This window comes from Rhinatrema bivittatum, chromosome 1, assembly GCF_901001135.1.
Source record: "Rhinatrema bivittatum chromosome 1, aRhiBiv1.1, whole genome shotgun sequence".
Lineage (NCBI taxonomy): Eukaryota > Metazoa > Chordata > Amphibia > Gymnophiona > Rhinatrematidae > Rhinatrema > Rhinatrema bivittatum.
Window position 1 is genome coordinate 249,117,673 of NC_042615.1, and position 21,568 is coordinate 249,139,240.

General features: G+C 41.6%; 1 protein-coding gene across 2 annotated transcripts in view; it reads right to left on the reverse strand.

Moving 5' to 3' along the window:
• Nucleotides 1-21,568, reverse strand: part of CTNNA2 (catenin alpha 2) — a 2,350,558-nt gene that overhangs the window by 2,044,814 nt on the left and 284,176 nt on the right. For both annotated transcript variants that reach the window (XM_029593361.1, XM_029593351.1), the window contains exon 2: nt 14,508-14,614. In XM_029593361.1, the coding sequence (XP_029449221.1) occupies nt 14,508-14,609 (102 nt within the window). In that variant the 5' untranslated portion in view covers nt 14,610-14,614. The remainder of the gene's footprint in view (nt 1-14,507; nt 14,615-21,568) is intronic.

A 21,568-nucleotide genomic window follows, 5' to 3' on the forward strand; every position in this document is an offset into this window, starting at 1 on the left:
TCGACAGGATTCCCTGTCGCATAACTTTCCTTCTGCTATGGATGATATGCAACTTGTAAAGCAAAAACATCTACACAGATCAGAAAGGTTTTAAGGGTCGGGTCTAACAGGGGAGAAGGGAGGCTATTAAACTAGGGGGGTTTGGATGCTCTATCCCTTACCTGGGTGAAATGGGAAGGAACTGGGAAAACTGGTAATGGCATCATTGTACTTGTCTTTTATAATCTCACCAGTTACACAGTAGAAATGGCATTTGAGCTCATAGGTATGTTTACTTAAAATTGCACACGCATGTGCGTGCAGTCAAGCTCTTTTATAATATGCACCTATATATGCGTGAATTTTATAAAATGGCCACATCCCTGGTGCAGGCTGACAAACACACACACATGTGGGTCCATAGGCAGGTTTAAAAGTTACCATCTTAGAGTGCACCTAACTAGGAGAGTTAGAGCATCCCAACAGAAAGGTTCCATTAAAAGCAAACATAGTCCATATGCCTATATGTAAAAAATCACCAAAGCTAATGATTTCCAAATTATCCCAAGCAAATGAAAAGCAGGTTGTTAAAACAAACAAAAAACACACTTTGAAATGTCTGTATGCTGATGCCAGAAGTCTAAGAAGTAAGATGGGAGAGTTAGAGTGTATAGCAGCAAATGATAAGATTGACATAATTGGCATCACAGAAACTTGGTGGAAGGAGAATAACCAATGGGACAGTGTTATATCAGGGTACAAATTATATCGCACTGATAGGGAGGATCAACTTGGTGGGGGTGTGGCACTTTATGTCCAGGAGGGTATAGAGTCCAAAAAGATAAAGATCATACAAGAGACTAAATGCTCAGTAGAATCTATATGGGTAGAAATCCCATGTGTGTTGGGTAAGAAAGAGTATAGTGTTAGGAGTATACTACCATCCACCTGGACAAAATGGTCAGACAGATGATGAAATGCTAAGAGAAATCAGGGAAGCAAACCAATTTGGCAGTGTAATAATAATGGGAGATTTCAATTACCACTATATGAAAACAGTTAATTAAGTGCAACGAACTACACTTGTCTCACAAAACAAACGTCGCATAAATTATAATTTTTTAATTTTTTTAATGTGCATAGAATTTATCTAGAACAGTGGACCATCATAACACCCTTGGTTATTTAGGCAGTAAGCCACACTTTTAACCTTACAGGGTCATGTTTAATCATCGGTCCATTAAATGTCTTTTTACTTCTTTAATTAAATATTCTCTTTTTTTCTTTTTCTCTTTTATAATTAATAAAATCTTTTGAAATCTTTTGCAGTATATTTAAAGACGGAATTGCCTTACTTGTGCGGAGCGCCGCTGCGCTTCCGACCTTTATATCCTGTGCCGCTGCGCTATTATCTCCAGCGCTATCGTGCTTTGTAGGCAAAAATGCTCCTAGATTTTGTATTGAAGAGATGAACTTCCGATTAAATGTGCTCACACACTTTAGAGCTCCTGCAGTCCGACGTACGTTTCGCGGTTTGCGCTGCTTCAGGGACTGATCGGAAAGTTGTAGGGTCTAGGCTTGAAAAAGTGCAAGGTTAATTCCCGCCGTAATTTAAATGCTGCTATCCAGTTCATATGGTATTTAATACCTATGGAGATGAACAATATGACTACTACCACATATGTATTTTTTGCACAAGTACTACTTATTTATTTATTTATTTAACAATTTTTATATACCGGCATTCGTAGGACACATCATGTCGGTTCACAATTAACTGAGAAAGGAAATTACAATGAACGAGGATAGAGAGAGTTATCGATATTACAATGAACTAGGAACAAGGATAGAGAGAGTCAACGAGCAGGGATACAACTTTGTAAAAGAATTGGATGAAGATTATCCATGTTAAGAGTAGATATGCATCAGGATGTTAAGGATGCATGTACACTTTTCCCAATGGATTACATTTGTTTCTTACCGCATTCAGCCGTCTGGTTCTCTTGTTGGCGTTCTGCTGTGTTACATTTACTTCTTACCGCATTCAGCCGCCTAGTACCTCTTGTCGGCGTTCTGCTGAATTGCCGCGAGATTTGGCATGATTTTATAGGATCACCTGTGTGTATTGATTTGACAGGTGTGGATTCACATAAAGTGAATCCACTCAATTTCTTTATTGAGACCACCAGGTGTCACTGTGCGCAGTTGAAAAATCCAACGCTGTTCACGTTGGTGTAGTTTCTTGACTCGATCTCCCTTTCTCCAGTGAGAGTGAATGACTTCTAAAATTGTCCATTTAATATCTGAGAAATTATGATTATGCTCCTTGAAATGTGCAACTAAAGGTTCTTCTAACCGGCCCGTGTTGAGACAACATTTATGTTCCGTTAGTCTAATTCTGAAAGGACGTTTAGTCATGCCCACATAAATCAGTGGGCATGGGCAGATGATAGCATAAACCACAAAAGATGATCTGCATGATGTTTGAGGCAACTCCACTACCTGACCTGAGGGTAATGTGATTGTTGTCTGTGGTGATTTCAAAGCGCAATGGGCGCAATTCACACAATCTGTAATGGGGTCCTGTATGTCTACTGATTCGTGAAAACTTGAATGGACCACCTGATCTTTTATATTTCTGCCTCGGGAATATGCTATCCGAATAGGTTCCTTAAATACAGGATGGATTTCTTGAAGAGCCATCCGGAGACACTGGCCAATTCTTCAAGAAATCCATCCTGTATTTAAGGAACCTATTCGGATAGCATATTCCCGAGGCAGAAATATAAAAGATCAGGTGGTCCATTCAAGTTTTCACGAATCAGTAGACATACAGGACCCCATTACAGATTGTGTGAATTGCGCCCATTGCGCTTTGAAATCACCACAGACAACAATCACATTACCCTCAGGTAAGGTAGTGGAGTTGCCTCAAACATCATGCAGATCATCTTTTGTGGTTTATGCTATCATCTGCCCATGCCCACTGATTTATGTGGGCATGACTAAACGTCCTTTCAGAATTAGACTAACGGAACATAAATGTTGTCTCAACACGGGCCGGTTAGAAGAACCTTTAGTTGCACATTTCAAGGAGCATAATCATAATTTCTCAGATATTAAATGGACAATTTTAGAAGTCATTCACCCTCACTGGAGAAAGGGAGATCGAGCCAAGAAACTACACCAACGTGAACAGCGTTGGATTTTTCAACTGCGCACAGTGACACCTGGTGGTCTCAATAAAGAAATTGAGTGGATTCACTTTATGTGAATCCACACCTGTCAAATCAATACACACAGGTGATCCTATAAAATCATGCCAAATCTCGCGGCAATTCAGCAGAACGCCGACAAGAGGTACTAGGCGGCTGAATGCGGTAAGAAGTAAATGTAACACAGCAGAACGCCAACAAGAGAACCAGGCGGCTGAATGCGGTAAGAAACAAATGTAATCCATTGGGAAAAGTGCTTCTTATGTTAAGTAGTACTTGTGCAAAAAATACATATGTGGTAGTAGTCATATTGTTCATCTCCATAGGTATTAAATACCATATGAACTGGATAGCAGCATTTAAATTACGGCGGGAATTAACCTTGCACTTTTTCAAGCCTAGACCCTACAACTTTCTGATCAGTCCCTGAAGCAGCGCAAACCGCGAAACGTACGTCGGACTGCAGGAGCTCTAAAGTGTGTGAGCACATTTAATCGGAAGTTCATCTCTTCAATACAAAATCTAGGAGCATTTTTGCCTACAAAGCACGATAGCGCTGGAGATAATAGCGCAGCGGCACAGGATATAAAGGTCGGAAGCACAGCGGCGCTCCGCACAAGTAAGGCAATTCCGTCTTTAAATATACTGCAAAAGATTTCAAAAGATTTTATTAATTATAAAAGAGAAAAAGAAAAAAAAGAGAATATTTAATTAAAGAAGTAAAAAGACATTTAATGGACCGATGATTAAACATGACCCTGTAAGGTTAAAAGTGTGGCTTACTGCCTAAATAACCAAAGGTGTTATGATGGTCCACTGTTCTAGATAAATTCTATGCACATTAAAAAAATTAAAAAATTATAATTTATGCGACGTTTGTTTTGTGAGATTTCAATTACCCCAATATTGACTGGGTAAATGTAACATCAGGACTTGCTAGAGCATAAAGTTCCTGGATGTAATAAATGATTGCTTCATGGAGCAATTGGTTCAGGAACCAACAAGAGAGGGAGCTATTTTAGATTTAATTCTTAGTGGAACACAGGATTTGGTGAGAGAGGTAACGGTGGTGGGACCACTTGGCAACAGTGATCATAACATGTTCAAATTTAAACTAATAACTGGAAGGGGGACATTAAGTAAATCTGCAGCTCTAACACTAAACTTTCAAAAGGGAAACTTTGATAAAATGAGGAAAATAGTTAGAAAAAAACTGAAAGGTGCAGCTGCAAAGGTTAAAAGTGTTCAACAGGCTTGGGCATTGTTTAAAAATACAATCCTAGAGGCGCAGTCCATATGTATTCCACACATTAAGAAAGGTTGAAAGAAGTCAAAACGATTACCGTCATGGTTAAAAGGTGAGGTGAAAGAGGCTATTTTAGCCAAAAAAAATCCTTCAAAAATTGGAAGAAGGATCCATCTGAAGAAAATAGGATAAAACATAAGCATTGTCAAGTTAAGTGTAAAACATTGATAAGACAGGCGAAGAGAGAATTTGAAATGAAGTTGGCCATAGAGGCAAAAACTCAAAGTAAAAACTTTTAAAAATATATCCGAAGCAAGAAACCTGTGAGAGAGTCGGTTGGACCATTAGATGACCGAGGGGTTAAAGGGGCTCATAGGGAAGATAAGGCCATTGCAGAAAGATTAAATTAATTCTTTGCTTCCGTGTTTACTAATGAGGATGTTGGGGAGATACCAATTCCGGAGATGGTTTTCAGGGGCGATGAGTCAGACGAACTGAACGAAATCACTGTGAACCTGGAAGATATAGTAGGCCAGATTGACATACTAAAGAGTAGCAAATCACCTGGACCGGATGCTATGCATCCTAGGGTACTGAAGGAACTCAAAAATGAAATTTCTGATCTATTAGTTAAAATTTGTAACCTATCATTAAAATCATCCATTGTACCTGAAGACTGGAAGGTGGCCAATGTAACCCCAATATTTAAAAAAGGCTCCAGGGGCGATCCGGGTAACCATAGACCAGTGAGCCTGACTTCAATGCCGGGAAATATAGTGGAAAGTGTTCTCAAGATCAAAATCGTAGAGCATATAGAAAGACATAGTTTAATAGAGCATAGTCAACATGGATTTACCCAAGGGAAGTCTTGCCTAACAAATCTGCTTCATTTTTTGGAAGGGGTTAATAAACATGTGGATAAAGGTGGACCGGTAGATGTAGTGTATTTGGATTTTCAAAAGGCGTTTGACAAAGTCCCTCATGAGAGACTTCTATGAAAACTAAAAAGGCATGGGATAGGAGGCGATGTCCTTTCGTGGATTACAAACTGGTTAAAAGACAGGAAACAGAGAATAGGATTAAATGGTCAATTTTCTCAATGGAAAAGGGTAAAAAGTGGAGTGCCTCAGGGATCTGTACTTGGACCGGTGCTTTTCAATATATATATTAATGATCTGGAAAAGAATACGACGAGTGAGGTTATCAAATTTGCGGATGACACAAAATTATTCAGAGTAGTTAAATCACAAGCGGACTGTGATACATTACAGGAGGACCTTGCAAGACTGGAAGATTGGGCATCCAAATGGCAGATGAAATTTAATGTGGACAAGTGCAAGGTGTTGCATATAGGGAAAAATAACCCTTGCTGCAGTTACATGATCTTAGGTTCCATATTAGGAGCTACCACCCAGGAAAAAGATCTAGGCATCATAGTGGATAATACTTTAAAATAGTCGGCTCACTGTGCTGCAGCAGTCAAAAAAGCAAACAGAATGTTAGGAATTATTAGGAAGGGAATGGTGAATAAAACGGAAAATGTCATAATGCCTCTATAATGGTGAAGACCGCACCTGGAATACTGTGTACAATTCTGGTCGCCGCATCTCAAAAAAGATATAGTTGCTGCGATGGAGAAGGTACAGAGAAGGGCAACCAAAATGATAAAGGGGATGGAACAGCTCTCCTATGCGGAAAGGCTGAAGAGGTTAGAGCTGTTCAGCTTGGAGAAGAGACGGCTGAAAGGGGATATGATAGAGGTCGTTAAGATCATGAGAGGTCTTGAATGGGTAGATGTGAATCGGTTATTTACACTTTGAATAATAGAAGGACTAGGGGGCATTCCATGAAGTTAGCAAGTAGCACATTTAAAACTAATCGGAGAAAATTATTTTTCACTCAACGCACAATAAAGCTCTGGAATTTGTTGTCAGAGGATGTGGTTAGTGCAGTTAGTGTAGCTGGGTTCAAAAAAGGTTTGGATAAGTTCTTGGAGGAGAAGTCCATTAACGGCTATTAATCAAATTTACTTAGGGGATAGCCACTGCTATTAATTGCATCAGTGGCATGGGATCGTCTTAGTGTTTGGGTAATTGCCAGGTTCTTGTGGCCTGGTTTGGCCTCTGTTGGAAACAGGATGCTGGGCTTGATGGACCCTTGGTCTGACCCAGCATGGCAATTTCTTATGTTCTTATGTCTGCGATGCAATTTTCCATGATTGTGCAGGACAAATTGCAGGCTGAATTGGATTTGGGACATATAGCAGGGCCATTTGTGTGGCCTCCTTTTGAGAGTATGAATTTGTCTCCACTGGCGGTAATACCCAAAAATGGAGCCAGGCAAATTTAGATTGATTTTAAATATGTCTTATCCACTATGTTTTTCTGTAAATGATTTCATTCCAAAAAGAAATGCTCGGTAAGGCATGCTTCATTTGATGCATCGGTGTGTCTAATATGTAGGGTGGGCAGGGGTGCGATGATGGCTAAAGCCGATATCAAGGCTGCCTTTAGGCTCTTGCCAATTCATCCTGCATGTTTTCATATGTTGGGTTTCTATTTTGAGGATTAGTACTTTGTGGATCGTTGTTTGCCTATGGGTTGTGCAGTGTCCTGTGCATTCTTCAAAACTTTCAGTACATTTGTGCAGTGGGTTAAGATGCAGCACACAGGCAGTAACAGTATGCTGCATTACCTTAATGATTTTCTGTTTGTTGGCTGGTTTTATGCGGGTGGCGAGTTTATTTGGTATTCTCATAGTCCATAAGAAGGCAGAGGGACCAGTCAACAGGCTCACTTTTTTGGGCATTGAATTAGATTCTGTTTGTATGGTTTCTTGTTTACTAGCTCAGAAAGTGCGGAAGTTACGTGTGCATCTTTCCAAAAAAGTGATCTTGTGCCAAATGTAGTCGTGTCATCCCAATGGGAAAAGCGTTTATCAGGCAGCTATCAGCAGTCACAGTGGGGACCAAGGCTGGTCATCATTTTATCAGGATGTCAAGAAAATTTAGGGATGAGTTGGTGTTTGGTTAGCATTTCTGGAATGTTTCAATGGTGTCTGCATGATGCAGGAAAATGCAGTATCAAATCGGGATATTGAACTTTACACAGATGCAGCTGGAGCTTTTGGTTTTGGAGTATATTTTAAGGAAACGTGGTGTGTGGAGCCTTGACCGGTTAAGTGGGTGGAGACAGGGATCACCCGGAATATTATGTTTTTAGATTTGTTTCCCATCGTGGTAGCCTTGACTATCTGGGGTGATTGTCAACGAGATAAGAAGGTTGTTTTCTGCCGAGATAACGGGTGTGGTTCAAGTTATTAATAGGCAATCGTCCAAATGTGAGCATGTTTCAGCATTGTTACAAGAATTGGTATTATTGTGTTTAGGCTTGAATGTTTCAATTGCAGCCAGATATGTGCCAGATGCAGAGAATGTAATTGCTGATGCCCTTTCTTGTTTCAAGTGGGATGTCTTCCAGCATTTGGCTCCACAAGCGGAAAAGAAGGGAGAAGGAATTACGGAGCACCTTTGGAGTTTTGGCCTCCTGAAGCATGGGAAATGATTCGGACGTCAGTGGCCCCTGCAAATTGGGTGTCCTATATTGCAGGTAGAAGTGCTGTCTCACATTTTTTACAGCTTGCGGGATGGCATGGTGGGCCTGTTAGTGTTGCTGATATTGTTCAATATATTTTGTGGGCTAGGCAGAGTGGATTTTCCATGTCCACTGTTACATCTCATATTGTAGGTTTTTCCTTCTTTCAAAAGCTGAGTGGTTGGGGCAATCCAGCTATGAGTTTTGTAGTGAAACGTGTGTTAGGAGGATGGCCTAGGGGTTGTGGATGTGTTAATGACAAAGGGCGTCCGATCAAGTATTTAGAGTTGGTAGTTTTTCCAGGGCAGGTGGCCTGAGTATGAGGTTTTGCTTTTCTAGGTGGCTTTTGTTTTTGCTTTCTTTGGGGTCTTGAGAATAGGGGAATTAGTAGCAGAATCCAGCAAAAATGCAAGCGGGGCTGGGTTACAGTTAATCAATATGTGGATATTTATGGATTGCATGAATTTTCATATTCATAAGTTTAAAGTAGATCAAAGGGGCTGAAGGCATGTGGTTACATTGGTCCCTTCAACAGAGGTGCTATCTTGACGGTTTGCTGTGCACAGGCTTTTGCAAGGGTGAGGCCATCGGGCGGTGGTTCATTTTTGGTGCATCCTGATGGGTCTCCTTTAACCAGGTTTCAATTTTCAAGGGTGCTGATTGGTAGTTTTGAGCTTGGGATGGAATGCAGACATTTATAGTACACATTCATTCTGTATAGGGGCTGCCACTATGGGTGCAAACATAGGGCTTTCTGAGAATTTGATTTGGTCTATAGGGAGGTGGCAATCTGGGGCCTTTGCGGCTTATGTTCGAATGTAATTGGAAGGGTTTGGTTTGGGAGGGATACTGGGGAGTGAATTAATATTTTGCACGTGTTGTTTCTTCCAGAGCTGTGGGGGGGTTCGCATTGATTGGGGGCATGCCTGGATTGTGGGCCATTCCTTTGTTCATTGGGCTCAGCACAAGGGCATCAAAGAGGCCTTATGGTGAACATCTAACTCTGGATGTGAAGAAGTGGCAGATTCACTAGTTTGGTAATCGAGGAATGAAATGGGGTTAATTGCTGCCATTTTTGAGGGGGCTGGTTGTGGCATGGGGGGGGGGGGGGGTTTCCAGAAATCATTTTGGTCCATCTTGGAGGTTATGATATAGGGGCTTGCTCCTGCAAAGAGTTTGTGACAATGGTTAGAAAAGATTTTGCATATATCATGAATGGAATGTCTTATACAAGGGTGGGTTCATCTGATATGATTGTCAGACTTAAGTTAAAGAATGAACCTTTTTGGAAGCATAGCATTAAAAAAGTTAATAGGCAAATTGGGAGATGGGTTATAGGTCAAGGCGCTTTTTGAGTATGACATAAGTGGGCATGGGATGTTTGCGAGGGGTTATACCGAGCAGACAGTGTATGTTTGTTGGAGGTGGGGTTGAACTTTTTTAATAATGCGTTTTGGAAGCTATTGAAAAACTGATTGGTGAAAGTTAATTGGGCCACAGTGGGGGAACAAGTGCAACCAAGTTTGTACTTGTTTGAGGCGGAAACCCGAGCCCAAAATTATCAATTGTTTATAACAGATGTTAACGGGGGCAATTGGAGGAGGGGGGACTTGTGTAGTTGGGGGGCCTACTACACGAATTGGCTGGCGAGCAGTGGGGGTTGCTTCTCAATCTGTAGACTTACCCTTATGCTGGGATGAGGAAGGGTAAGAAAATCTCAAGGACTGTTTAACTCAGTATGCCACTGGTGCATGGTGGCATGCGGGGGGTGTGGGGGGGGGGTTTGATGATGATTTCAATGTATGTTAATTGGTTGTTTGGGCTCGGATTATGTTAATTACATAATAAACTGCAGCCTTTTGTAAAGCCATCATGTGTTATTGTCCTTTGTGGGAAAAGGAAGGCAAAGTAAGCAATGCACAAATCCTGCCTCCCGATGTTAATCCTTTTGCTTTTCTGAAATTCATATAAGCGGAATGCTAAAGTCAGGAACAAGCCCCCCCCCCTGGTGTTCAGCTCCCCCTTGTGAGCTGCTGCAATGTTAATGGCTCTCTGCTATAAACAACAGAGCCTGCTACAGTCACTGTGGAGTTTTAGCTTCATTTTGGAGGAGGCAGAAGAATTTGTCTAAGTTCCTATTTCTTTTTCCTTTACCATACTTTAGTTAGGGAAAATGTCCCCCAATTTTATGGGTTTCCAGTACAGGTTCTGTCTGTGCTTTGTCCCTCTGAATTCTGTCAGCTGGGGAATTCAGAACCAGAATCACAGAGCTGTTGAGGAGCTTGGAACATTCACTCAATGTTCCTGTAGAAGGTGGAAGGAGTAAAGGAGATGTGGTTTAATATTGTTATTTATTCATTTATTTAAAATCTTTTCTATACCGTTGTTAAGTTAGATAACCATCACAACAGTTTACAGAAGGGCACAATAATTAAGAGTATGGGTGGTATAGATTACAAATTAGTCATGTGCCATCATAGTACGGTAACAATGTATTATAATAAACTAAGTATGAAAGTTAAGTCTGTTTGTTAGGAACATATTAGGCAGTTTGATTTTAACATTACTATGCATTTGTAGGTTAACAAATAACGGCTTCAAGCTTGGTGCATCTTTATCCATCATCAGTTTTTCTCCTCTTTATCTTTATAAAAATCTTGTTTAAAAAGCCAGGTTTTCAGATTGGTTTTGAATATTTTCAAATTTCTCTGCAGTCTTATTTCTAGTGGCATGGTATTCCAAAGTACGGTACCAGCCAATGACAGTGCTCTTTCCCGTACTTGCGTGAGACATGATGATTTGACAGAGGGGATAGTTAGAAGAGCTTTATTTGCAGATCTCAGGTTTCTCTGTGGAACATGTACGCGCAGTGCCGTGTTAAGCCAGTCAGATTTTTCATCGTGGATTAGTTTATGGATTATACATAGTGCCTTATATTGTATTCTTTGTTCAATTGGAAGCCAGTGAAGTTCAGCAAGTGTTCCTGTAATGTGGTCACTCTTTTTTTTGCCTGTCAAAATTCTAGCAGCGGAATTTTGCAGTATTTGCAGAGGCCGAATTGTAAAATGAGGTAGTCCTAGTAGCAGGGAATTACAATAATCTGTGCTTGCGAATATCATTGCTTGTAGAACTGTGTGAAAATTGTTTATCGTTAAAATAGATTTTAGTCTCCTCAGGATCATTAGTTTTGCATATCCTTCCTTTATTTTCTGTGAGATGTGTTGTTTCATGTTTAGTTCAGGGTCAACTATGACTCCTAGATTCCTTATTTTTATTGCAAACTCTACGGATTTAATTTTTTTGATTGTGATTGAAGGTTGTATAGGGTGTGTGTTTTTACATTCAAGGTGTAAGAACTCAGTTTTGTCTATGTTTATTACCAGTTCCAGTATTGCTTGAAATATTGCTTAAGATATGTTGATAGAGGTGTTGCAAGGTGCCCACCAGGCATGAGAAAACTGGGAATTGAATTGGGATAACTGTTGAACCCAAGCAGTGCACAATAAGGCTGGAGGGAAGCCTAAAAACTACCTTTTGGGCCTGGAAAAAGATCTGGATGGGAAACTACTTCAGAAGAAGAATTACAGTCACAAATTTATACGGAAAACCTTTATTTGATGTAAAGATGCATTTGCCATTTGGATTTGTCAATGCTGTTCACTTTGGGGCGGATATTATTTTTATTTTATTTTATTTATTATTTATTAAATTATAACATTTACCAAGAAATGATATAATCAGGATTTCCAAAAAGAGTTATAACATATTTAAACTTTACATAATATATTTTCAAATAGGTATCTAGCCCACATCTAGGAGGAGGGGACAGCTCAAGTCAAGCCTGTATCTTTAATTTCTTATACAACCCTTACTCCTTAAACATCATATTAATTATTCTGAGACTTATCCCTTAAGAAGTGTTCCAAGTGTGAGGGATCAAAAAATATATATTTATTATTTTGAAATGTTACCTGGCATTTGCAAGTAAATTTTAGGAAAAAACTCACTCCTATTTCTAGAGCTGTTTGCGCATGTTATAAAATTGGGCGTAGATTTGTGCAGGCCAGTTTGCATGCACAAATCTACGCCTATGCGTAGATATTAAAATCTGCCCCTTTATGTTTGAATCTAGCTCAGTAGTGTTATGTTGGAACCAGTCTGGACTCCAGTGAGCTCTTTGCTAATTTAGTAAATGTCTGTGACAGAACACACAGGGCCTTGAAAAAGTAATTATCCCCCCCACTCAGCCCCCCACACACAGGTAATCCTGGAATAGAATGGGTTTGTAGAAGATAAGGGACTGAGAGGTCATTCTATATCCTTGCACTGAATGGTGGGCCCTTACACTCCCAAAAAGAGATATCAGCAAGGCATTACATATGTACAGAATATAGTATAACATTACAAAAAAGTTGTACAAACGGATCAGTTAGACGCCCAAAGAAATGTCAAACAAAGGGGTAGATTTTATAAATTTGCGCACACGCGTACTTTTGTTCGCACACCAGGAGCGAACAAGAGTGCACAGGATTTCAATAGATACGCACGTAGCCGCTCGTATCCATTAAAATCCAGGGTCGGTGCGCGCAAGGCTGCCCAAAATCGGCAGCCTGTGCGCGCCGAGCTGCGCAGCCTGCCTCCGTTCCCTCCGAGGCCGCTCCAATTTCGGAGCGGCCTTGGAAGGAACTTTCCTTCAGCCTCCCCCATCTTCTCCTCCTTGCTCGAAGCAGGCGTAACTTGTGCGCATTGGGCCGGCCGCCGGTGCGTCATGGTCCGGTCCGGTGACTGTTCTGGAGGCCACGGCTACGTCCCCGGAATGCTCCCGATAACGCGCCGGCCACGACACGCCCCCCTGGAATGCCCCCAATGACGCGGGGGCCACGACACGCCCCTCCAACTCGCCCCCGACACACCACCCCAGGAAAGCCCCAGGACTTACGCACATCCTGGGGCTTGTGCGCGCTGCCGAGCCTACTCAACGTAGGCTCGGTGCGTGCAGGGGGAGTATGAACCAGGTTTTCGGGGGGGTACGCTCGTATCTTACACGCATACCCCTTTGAAAATCTGGCCCAAAATGAAGCGTATAAGTCAGTAGGTCCTTGAAAGCACAGTGGCTAGTCTGGTTCTCAAATTCTCCATAACAAATATGGACGAGATAAATTTCCAATAGGTTTTCCAGCTCTGATTGGAGCTATTCCTGGCAGATTTTCATATAACATAAAGGTTTAAAGGATTCAGACTATTTTAATTAGTTTATTGTGAATAAAAATACTTACTCAGTTTCTCCCCCTCCCCCCAAAGAAAATAATCACCTGTTTGTGTATGAACATGTACAGTTCAAGCACATGACAAATTCTATATAAAAATCACTACTCATACTGCAAATCTTATTGTTTAAAGGGGATGGGAAAACTTTACTGCCTGATGCATATTAAATGACATGTATCTGTTATTTGATTTTTTTCTGTAAAGAAAATAGAATTCTATACAAAATGACTGGTACTTCCATACAGTACTCAGATTAAAGCATAAATACATAAATATATTTCTCTCTGCTCATTGTATATCCTTGCTAAACATCTGAAGGTGTGCAGAATAATTCATATACATTTGACAGTAGCTGCAATATAAGCGATTCTCTTTTGACCCCACAGCTGAAATGAGACAAGCGATAGTCACCTATTTGATTTCCTACTGTTATGAGCTGAATCTAAACTAATGATCTAGAGGTAAAAGTTGCTGTAATGATGTGACAATTCCATTGAGTGATCCAGGAATATATACTGTATAGATAAATATTGTTGCATTTGTACTATGTTTGTTCATGTCTTTCTATTCAAACCTTGACATTGTAAACACTAGCTGCACCACAATATCCAAAAATTTGAAGTCAATAACAAGATACATCTGATTTACAGTTCATTATTCTATATTTTAGAATTTCTTATGCTTTTTTAAATTATTTTTTTGCACAATTGTATGTAAATGTGTCCAGAGGCTAACTTGTAATTCCTAGAGACTCCAGGGTTAACAGTCACAATTTGCAATCATCAACCTGGTTTTTAGATCTAATTAATACAAGCATATCTCATGCATATCCATTATAGATAGCCTAAAAATCAGATTAGTTAAGGTGTTCCCAATAACTGGGTTGAGAACCACTAGTCCAATAAGATGACTAAATGCAGACATCCATAAAAGAGGGAGTTTTAGAGATGTGACCTTGCAATTGGACACCCATGGCTAATTTTCATTAAGTTGGACATCTGTCATCCATACTTTACTGCACCAAATATTTTAGGCATCTATCTAATTAGATCCATGCGTTCAATATTCAGATGAGGTTTTAGACATTTAATACTGATTGAAGACCTGACCAGTGTTTGTGGGTACAAAAATGTGAACCTAAAATCTGACATAGTTGCCCTGTTGACTTTGGAAGTTTGTTGTATTTTCACAAAGGGATGATCCTACCTGTGTTACAAGTGGTTCCAGTAATCTCTCCACTGTGAGGGTTCTGATTTCCAGACTCTTTGGATCCCATTTCAGAATGATAGGTGAAGTTGCAGACGTCATGTTTCCTACAGTAAAAATATAAAATGTATGAAAATTTAACCTAAACCAGAGGACATAAACCATTTTTTTTTCTGAGACAAAAAAGAAACACACAAAAAATCCTTTAGATTCTATAATGCTGAGCAAGTGATGTCCGAACCAAATGAAATATGTCCAAATGTTGAAAAAAGAACACAGATGGAAATTATCATAAATATAAGGCAGTGTTTCCCAACCTTTTCAAGCCAAAGGCACACCTACGTGTCCATACTGCCTGATTCGTGGAGGATGGTGTAGCACACCATCCTCCACGAATCAGGCAGTATGGACACGGAGAGGACTTATATGGCAAAAAGAAGCTAGGGAAACATTAAAAGCCCCACCAGTTTCTCTTTCAAATTTTAAAACAAAGTGTGTGTGTGTGTGTGTGGGGGGGGGGGGGGGCGGTGGTGAATGTATGGACCCAACCCTTTTTGTGAAAAAAAAAATTATGTGCATATGCGCTCAATTTTTAAAATCTGTGTGGTGCGCTCTGGGCTGAATCACGCACATATCTCCCAGTTTTGCATGCATAGGGCCTTTAAAATCGACCAGTAAATTTACAAGATAATATTTATGGGTAGAAATTCCATGTGCAATGGGGAAGAGTATAGTGGTGGGGATTTACTACCATCTGCCTGGCCAAAATGAGCACACAAATGATGAAATGCTAACAGAAATTAGGGAAGCTAACAAATTTGGCAGCACAGTAATAATGGGTGACTTCAATTATTCCAGTATTGACTGGATAAATGTCATATTAAGACATGCTAGGGAGGTAAAGTTTCTAGATGAAATAAATGACTGCTTCATGGAGCAGCTGATCTGGGAACAAACAAGCAAGAGAGCCAATTTAGACTTAATTCTTAGTGGAACACAGAATTTGGTGCAAAAGGTAATGCTAGTGGGGCGACTTGGCAACAGTGATCAAAATGTGACCAAATTTGAGTTAATTACTGGAGGGAGGACATTAAATAAATCTACTACTCTAGCATTTAACTTTCAAAAGGGAGACTGATAAATGAAGAAAATTATTAGAAAAAAACTATAAGGTACAGCTGCAAAGGTAAGGAGTTTATATCTGGCATGGGCATTGTTTAAAAACCAACTAGAAATAGAATCAGAGAGTGAAAACTATTTTTGTGATGGATAGTTGGTACTAATAATTTACCAATACACCAACATACATCCGCTCTACAACATTCATTGATGCTGAAAATATGAAAACACAATTTCTTGATTAAGAGTTGGTGACCATCATAATAGGCTTCATCAATATAGTTGACGCTTTAGGACTCTGCCTTATATATAATCATAGGTCACTATTGCTGATGGTTATGTGCAACAATATTTTTTTAAACTTTTTTTATATATGCAATAATTTAAAAGTCCTTTCATGAACTACTTAGCTTTTTCTCAAATGAACCAGTCCTTCCATAGAAACCTTTTTTCAGACGGTCAAAAATCTCCACATATTACTTCCAATACTGTCTTCTAGATCTATTTAGTACTGGCTGTTCTCACCACTGTACTTAGGTCTCCTGACACGGGACCGTGTTTCGGACATACTAGTCCTTTATCAAGGGTAATACTCTGCGTCAAAACACCATGCAAATTAGACTTCACAATTCAAGTATATGTTAAATCATTACTTTATACATTCTCGAATGAACTATTCTCAAACAACGCTTCCAGGGTTACTCACTCACAATATGGCGGTATGGCGTTCTCTTCCTTCTGAACCAGGGCAACCCCCGGAACTGAGTTAAATCTCCTTGCAACTGCCACTCCCATTAATACGTCACTCTGTACCTCCCTTTCTGTGATGCCCTAACACAGGGAATACCACTCAATACTTGCATTCAGTCCTGATGGGGTGAGAACAGCCAGTACTAAATAGATCCAGAAGACAATATTGGAAATAATATGTGGATATTTTTGACCATCTGAAAAACATCTGAAAAAAGGTTTCTATGGAAGGACTGGTTCATTTGAGAAAAAGCTAAGTAGTTCATGAAAGGACTTTTTAATTATTGCATATATAAAAAAAGTTTAAAAAATATTTTTGCACATAACCATTAGCAATCGTGACCTATGATTATATATAAGGCAGAGTCCTAAAGCATCAAGCTATATCAATGAAGTCTATTATGATGGTCATCAACTCTTAATCAAGAAATTGTGTTTTCATATTTTCAGCTTCAATGAATGTTGTAGAACGATTGTCTGTTGGTGTTTTGGTAAATATTTGTTTAAAAATACCAACTTAGAAGCCCAGACCAGCTGTATCCCATGTATTAGAAAAGGTGGCAGGAAGGCCAAATGACTGCCAGTATGGTTATTAGGTGAGGAGAAAGAGACTATTTTAGCTGAAGGAATGCCTTTCAAAAACTGGAAAAAGGATCCAAAAGAAGAAAATAAGAAAAATCATAAGCAACGGTAAGTTAAAAATAAAACATTGATATGCAGGGCAAAAAGAGAATTTGAAAAGAAGCTAGCCATAGAGGCAGAAACTCATAATAAACTTTTTTTAAAATATATATGCAGCAGGAAGCCTTTGAGGGAGTTGGTTGGACTGTTAGATGATTGAGGAGTTAAAGAGGAAGAGAAGGCCATAGCGTAAAAAACTAAATTAATTCTTTGCTTTGTTGTTTACTGAAGAGGATGTTGGGAAGACAACTGTTCTGGAAACAGTATTTAAGGTGATGATTTGGAAGAATTCAAACAAATCATGATGAACTTGGATGACATAATAGGGCAGACAGACAAATTAAAGAGTAGCAAATCACCTGGATCAGATGGTTTATACTCCAAAGCACTGAAAGAACTCAAAAATGAAATTGCAGATCTGTTTCATTAAAATTGTCTATTGTACTTGAAGATTAGAGGGTGGTCAATGTGACGCTGATCTCTTAAAAGGCCTCCAGGGATGATTCGGGAATCTATAGATCAATGAGCCTGACTTCTGTGCCAGGAAAAATCTTAGAAACTGCTTTGTACCCTTTATGGTGCTTTGGATTAAATGGTCGGTAAAGGAAGTGAGGAATGAGGTAATCAAATCTGCAGATAACACAAAATTAAGAGGAAGCAGCGAGGGCCTACTGAGTTGCGATTATAACATGGGGGAAACAGGGCGCGGGATAGGCTGGAAGAGAGAGAAGGGAGGAAGGGGAAGGTGAGGTAATTAAGCGGGAAAGGGAAGAGTAGGGGGGAGAAGGTGGGTAACGGTTAGGTTCAAATCAGAGTAATGTGATAGGGTAGCAGTCGTGACGTAGGTGAGGAGGACAGCAGAAGAGGGAAAGCGGAGCGAGGGAAAGGAAGCAAGCAGCTTGTTGTCACTCTGCGTCAGCGATTCATTAAAAAAAAAAAAAAAAAGCTAATAGATTTGAAAATGCGAAAAGAGGGAAAGAAAGGAGGCAAAGTGGGTCCCAGTCGAGCGATGGGACAAAAGCGGGGGAGAGGAGTGGCGGTGCGCAATTAGCAGGGTAGGGAGGAACATGGAGTCGAGGAAATTCAGCCGATCCTGGAAGAGCATGTGGAAGCGGGCATGGGTTTAGCAGCGGAGTCCGGCGAGAGTGGCCCTGAAGCGGAGAGTGGTGAGGAGAGGGAGGCCAGAGAGGAGGAGGCCCCCGAGAAAGCGCAGGAGCAGGCCGAGCTATCAATTTATGTGTAAGGTTCGGAGGTGGAATCGCCGGATAAAATGAAGGGTGGAGAGGCCCGGCAGGCAGGATCAGTGGGTAGGGAGAGGCGACGGGAATTTGAAGGCGCACACGAGGCGACTCCGGGGGGAGTAAGGAGGCACTCGATGGAGGCACTAAGGGGAGAGGAGATATGCAGGCGGATGGAGCATGCTAATTACCACCGGTCCGGAAGACGGGGATCCACCAGTGCGGGTCCGAGACGGAGGTTGCCCGGGTTGGAGGAGGTGAAACCGGACAGCGAGCGACGGGCCAGAGGTTGGAGCCGAGGCCCAGCAGGAGACGGCGGTCGAGAGCTCTGGGGAGGAGAGCGAGGTGGCATACACGTGGCTCAAGCGTGCGGTGAGTGTGGCAGGTGGCCCATAGAGCGCATGCGCGAGAGCGGCAAGGGGCTGGGGCAAGCAGGCGTGGGAAGGAGGCCAAGCTTAGAGAACCAGGGTGCCGCGGAAGACAGCGGTGGAAAGATATATATGGCGGCGGGAGTAAGGCGGGGACAGGGTACGAGGCGGGTAGGCGGGTTGTAGGTTGAGGCGTGCCGGGAGACGGCAGCGCATGCACCACAGAGAGAAGGCCGGGAGATTGAGAGGCGTGCAGCGAGTGGAGGGTTACTACGAGAAATATGTTTTGTGTTTCAGATGCTGAAGAATGGCGGGAAGCGGCACATGTACCAGGAGCAGGATGGCACAGTGGCCCTGAAGAAGGGACATTCGGTGGCGGCGCGGCAGGAGACGGGACCACAGCATGGCGACCAGGTGGCGGAGAGGTGGACAAGGGGCCCAGGAGAGGAGAAGGTAATATAAGCATTGCTAAGGTAAACAAATGGCAGAAAATGAAGGGAAAAAGGGATAAGTCAAATTCAGTGAGTACTAGTTCAGACAGCAGCTCGGACTCAGAGTCTGAGTCTGATTCCAGCAAGGATAGTAAGGTGTTTCGAAGGATGGCGATAGGGCCATCCCAGGACATGGGGCATCCAGCACTGGCATCGCTTACAGAGCTTTGGAAAGGGGTGCCCAGTAAATTGAAAAGAAGAATACGGAAACAAAGATATGTGAATATTTTCCAACTGCTTGAGGGCAGAAGGGGCGGAAAAAATAGGAAGAAGAAGGGTATCAAGAAAAGGAGAAGTTCAGTGTCAGGGATTAAAGTGGCTAAGAATATAGTGAATTGGGTGAGAGGTTTTTTCCGGTTAGCCAGCATTGTGGGGCATTACCAACCGGGGTTACATGGGGCATTGCTGTCATATGGGGACAGCATTTTGGGGGCGTTCAAGGATTACGAAGGTTGGACGTGGCTCAATTACAATGAGAAATTTAGAGAAAAAATGGCGGGAAACAGATTCATGTCATGGGGTACGCAGGACATTAACTTGTGGCTGACGCAGATGACCAACAAAGGGGGAAGGCAAGGGAAGGAAGGCACAGGAGGGAGGGTGGGGGGGGAGGGGGTGCAGAAGGCATGGGCACAATAATGGCAAGCAATAAGTGGGCGGGGAAAACAGGGGCAGCGGTGAAAGATGGCAAGGGCATGGGTGTGCCGAAGGATGTATACTGGAGGTATAATAGAGCCACCTGCTTATTTTCCGATTGCAAGTTTTGACATGCCTGTGGGACTTGCAATGGGGCCCACCCCAGCACGAAATGCGTGGGGACACCCAAGGCATAAAAAAAAAAAAAAACAGCGTGGTAGGCGGAGGACAGGTAGGGGACCGACGAGGGTCAGATAAAAAAAAAAAAAAAGAATTACAATAATAAATAAATTAATTAATTAATTAATTAAAACAACTGAATACAACTGGGATTCTATACAACTTAAAGGGTAACGGAGGGACAGAGCGAAGACTGGGGGGTGGAGACAGGGAGCACGAGTTTGCGAGTTAGGTAGGTCATGGTGCATAATTTCCTTCCATGTAAGGTTGGACGAGCGCATGACGTGTTGGAGGACTTCTAGTGATGAAGGGAAGACAAGAAGAAAGAGAGTTAATTCAAAGCTCTGTGGCTCTGAACACGTGGAGGAGCTATGTGAGAGGCAATGAGATTGTGTCTGCTTATTTACAGGAAAGGGGTTGGCAAAGGGGAATGGGGATAGATGATTACTTAGTGGGATTCGTGTTAAAAGCCAGAAGGGAAGGGGTGGCAGTGGGAATGGTGGCAGATCAAATGGCAGGATATGCCTTTTTCCAGAAGATCGAAGGAAGAGGTAATCGAAGGAAGAGGTAATCGCTAAATGAAGCGATAGTTACGGTTCCTTGTAAACCAGGGTGATATGTATACTATACAGGAACTTCCGGTTTATAAATTTAATAAATAAATAAATAAATAAATAAATCCGACGGGCAGTTTTCGCTTACGAAGAGTGTTGAGAGGATGGAAGAGAGGTGTGAGAGAGTTCATGGATAAAAAGTTGCCAATCAGATATGCAGATCTAAGGGAATTTTCGTTGCGTTTCCGCAAATGTGTTGGTCGGAATTTGAAGTTGCGTTGTTTTGGGTGGCTTTCTCGTGGGCCTTCTTTGGGCAATGTGGGTTAGTGAGTTAAATAGCCAAATCTTGGTTTAATGTGGAAGGACAAGGGATGAATAGCAGTTGTGTTAGAGTGGGGCAGGACAGTATCACCTTACTGATTTGAAAGTCTAAAACAGATCAAACTGGAAAAGGGGTGTATATACGATTAGGAATAGCAGAGGATTGGGTAGTTAGCCCCGTTAGAACAGCCAGATTTTATTTACAAGTGCGTCCAAGCAATTTGGGCCCTTTCTTGGTGCACGACGATGGTTCAGTGCTCACCCAATACCAGTTTTCAAGAGTCCTGAAGTACGTAGCGCAGAAAGCGGGAAGAGATCATAGACGCTACAGTTCTCATTCGTTTAGGATCGGTGTAGCCACATCGTCGGCGGAAGCTGGGGTGGCAGACGAGGAGATTCAAAGGATAGGAAGGTGGAAGTCGAAGGCATTTAAAGGTTACATTTGGCGACAAAGCACGAGCACATAGGGAGCATGAAGGAGTATATAAAAAAAAAAAAGGAAAGGGGTGGAATACAGGGGGGAATATCAGTTAACTATTGTCTTCTTATTTTCAGAGAGCAGGGGACGCATGTACAAAGGGGATGCGCCTGGATCATGGGCCATTCCTACATTCATAGAGAGCAATGGCAGGCCTTAAAACGTCCGTACGGTGAACATCTGGACCTGGACCGGAAGGGATGGACTTTGGCGTGGTTCAGTCAGAGAGGAATGCGATGGAATGA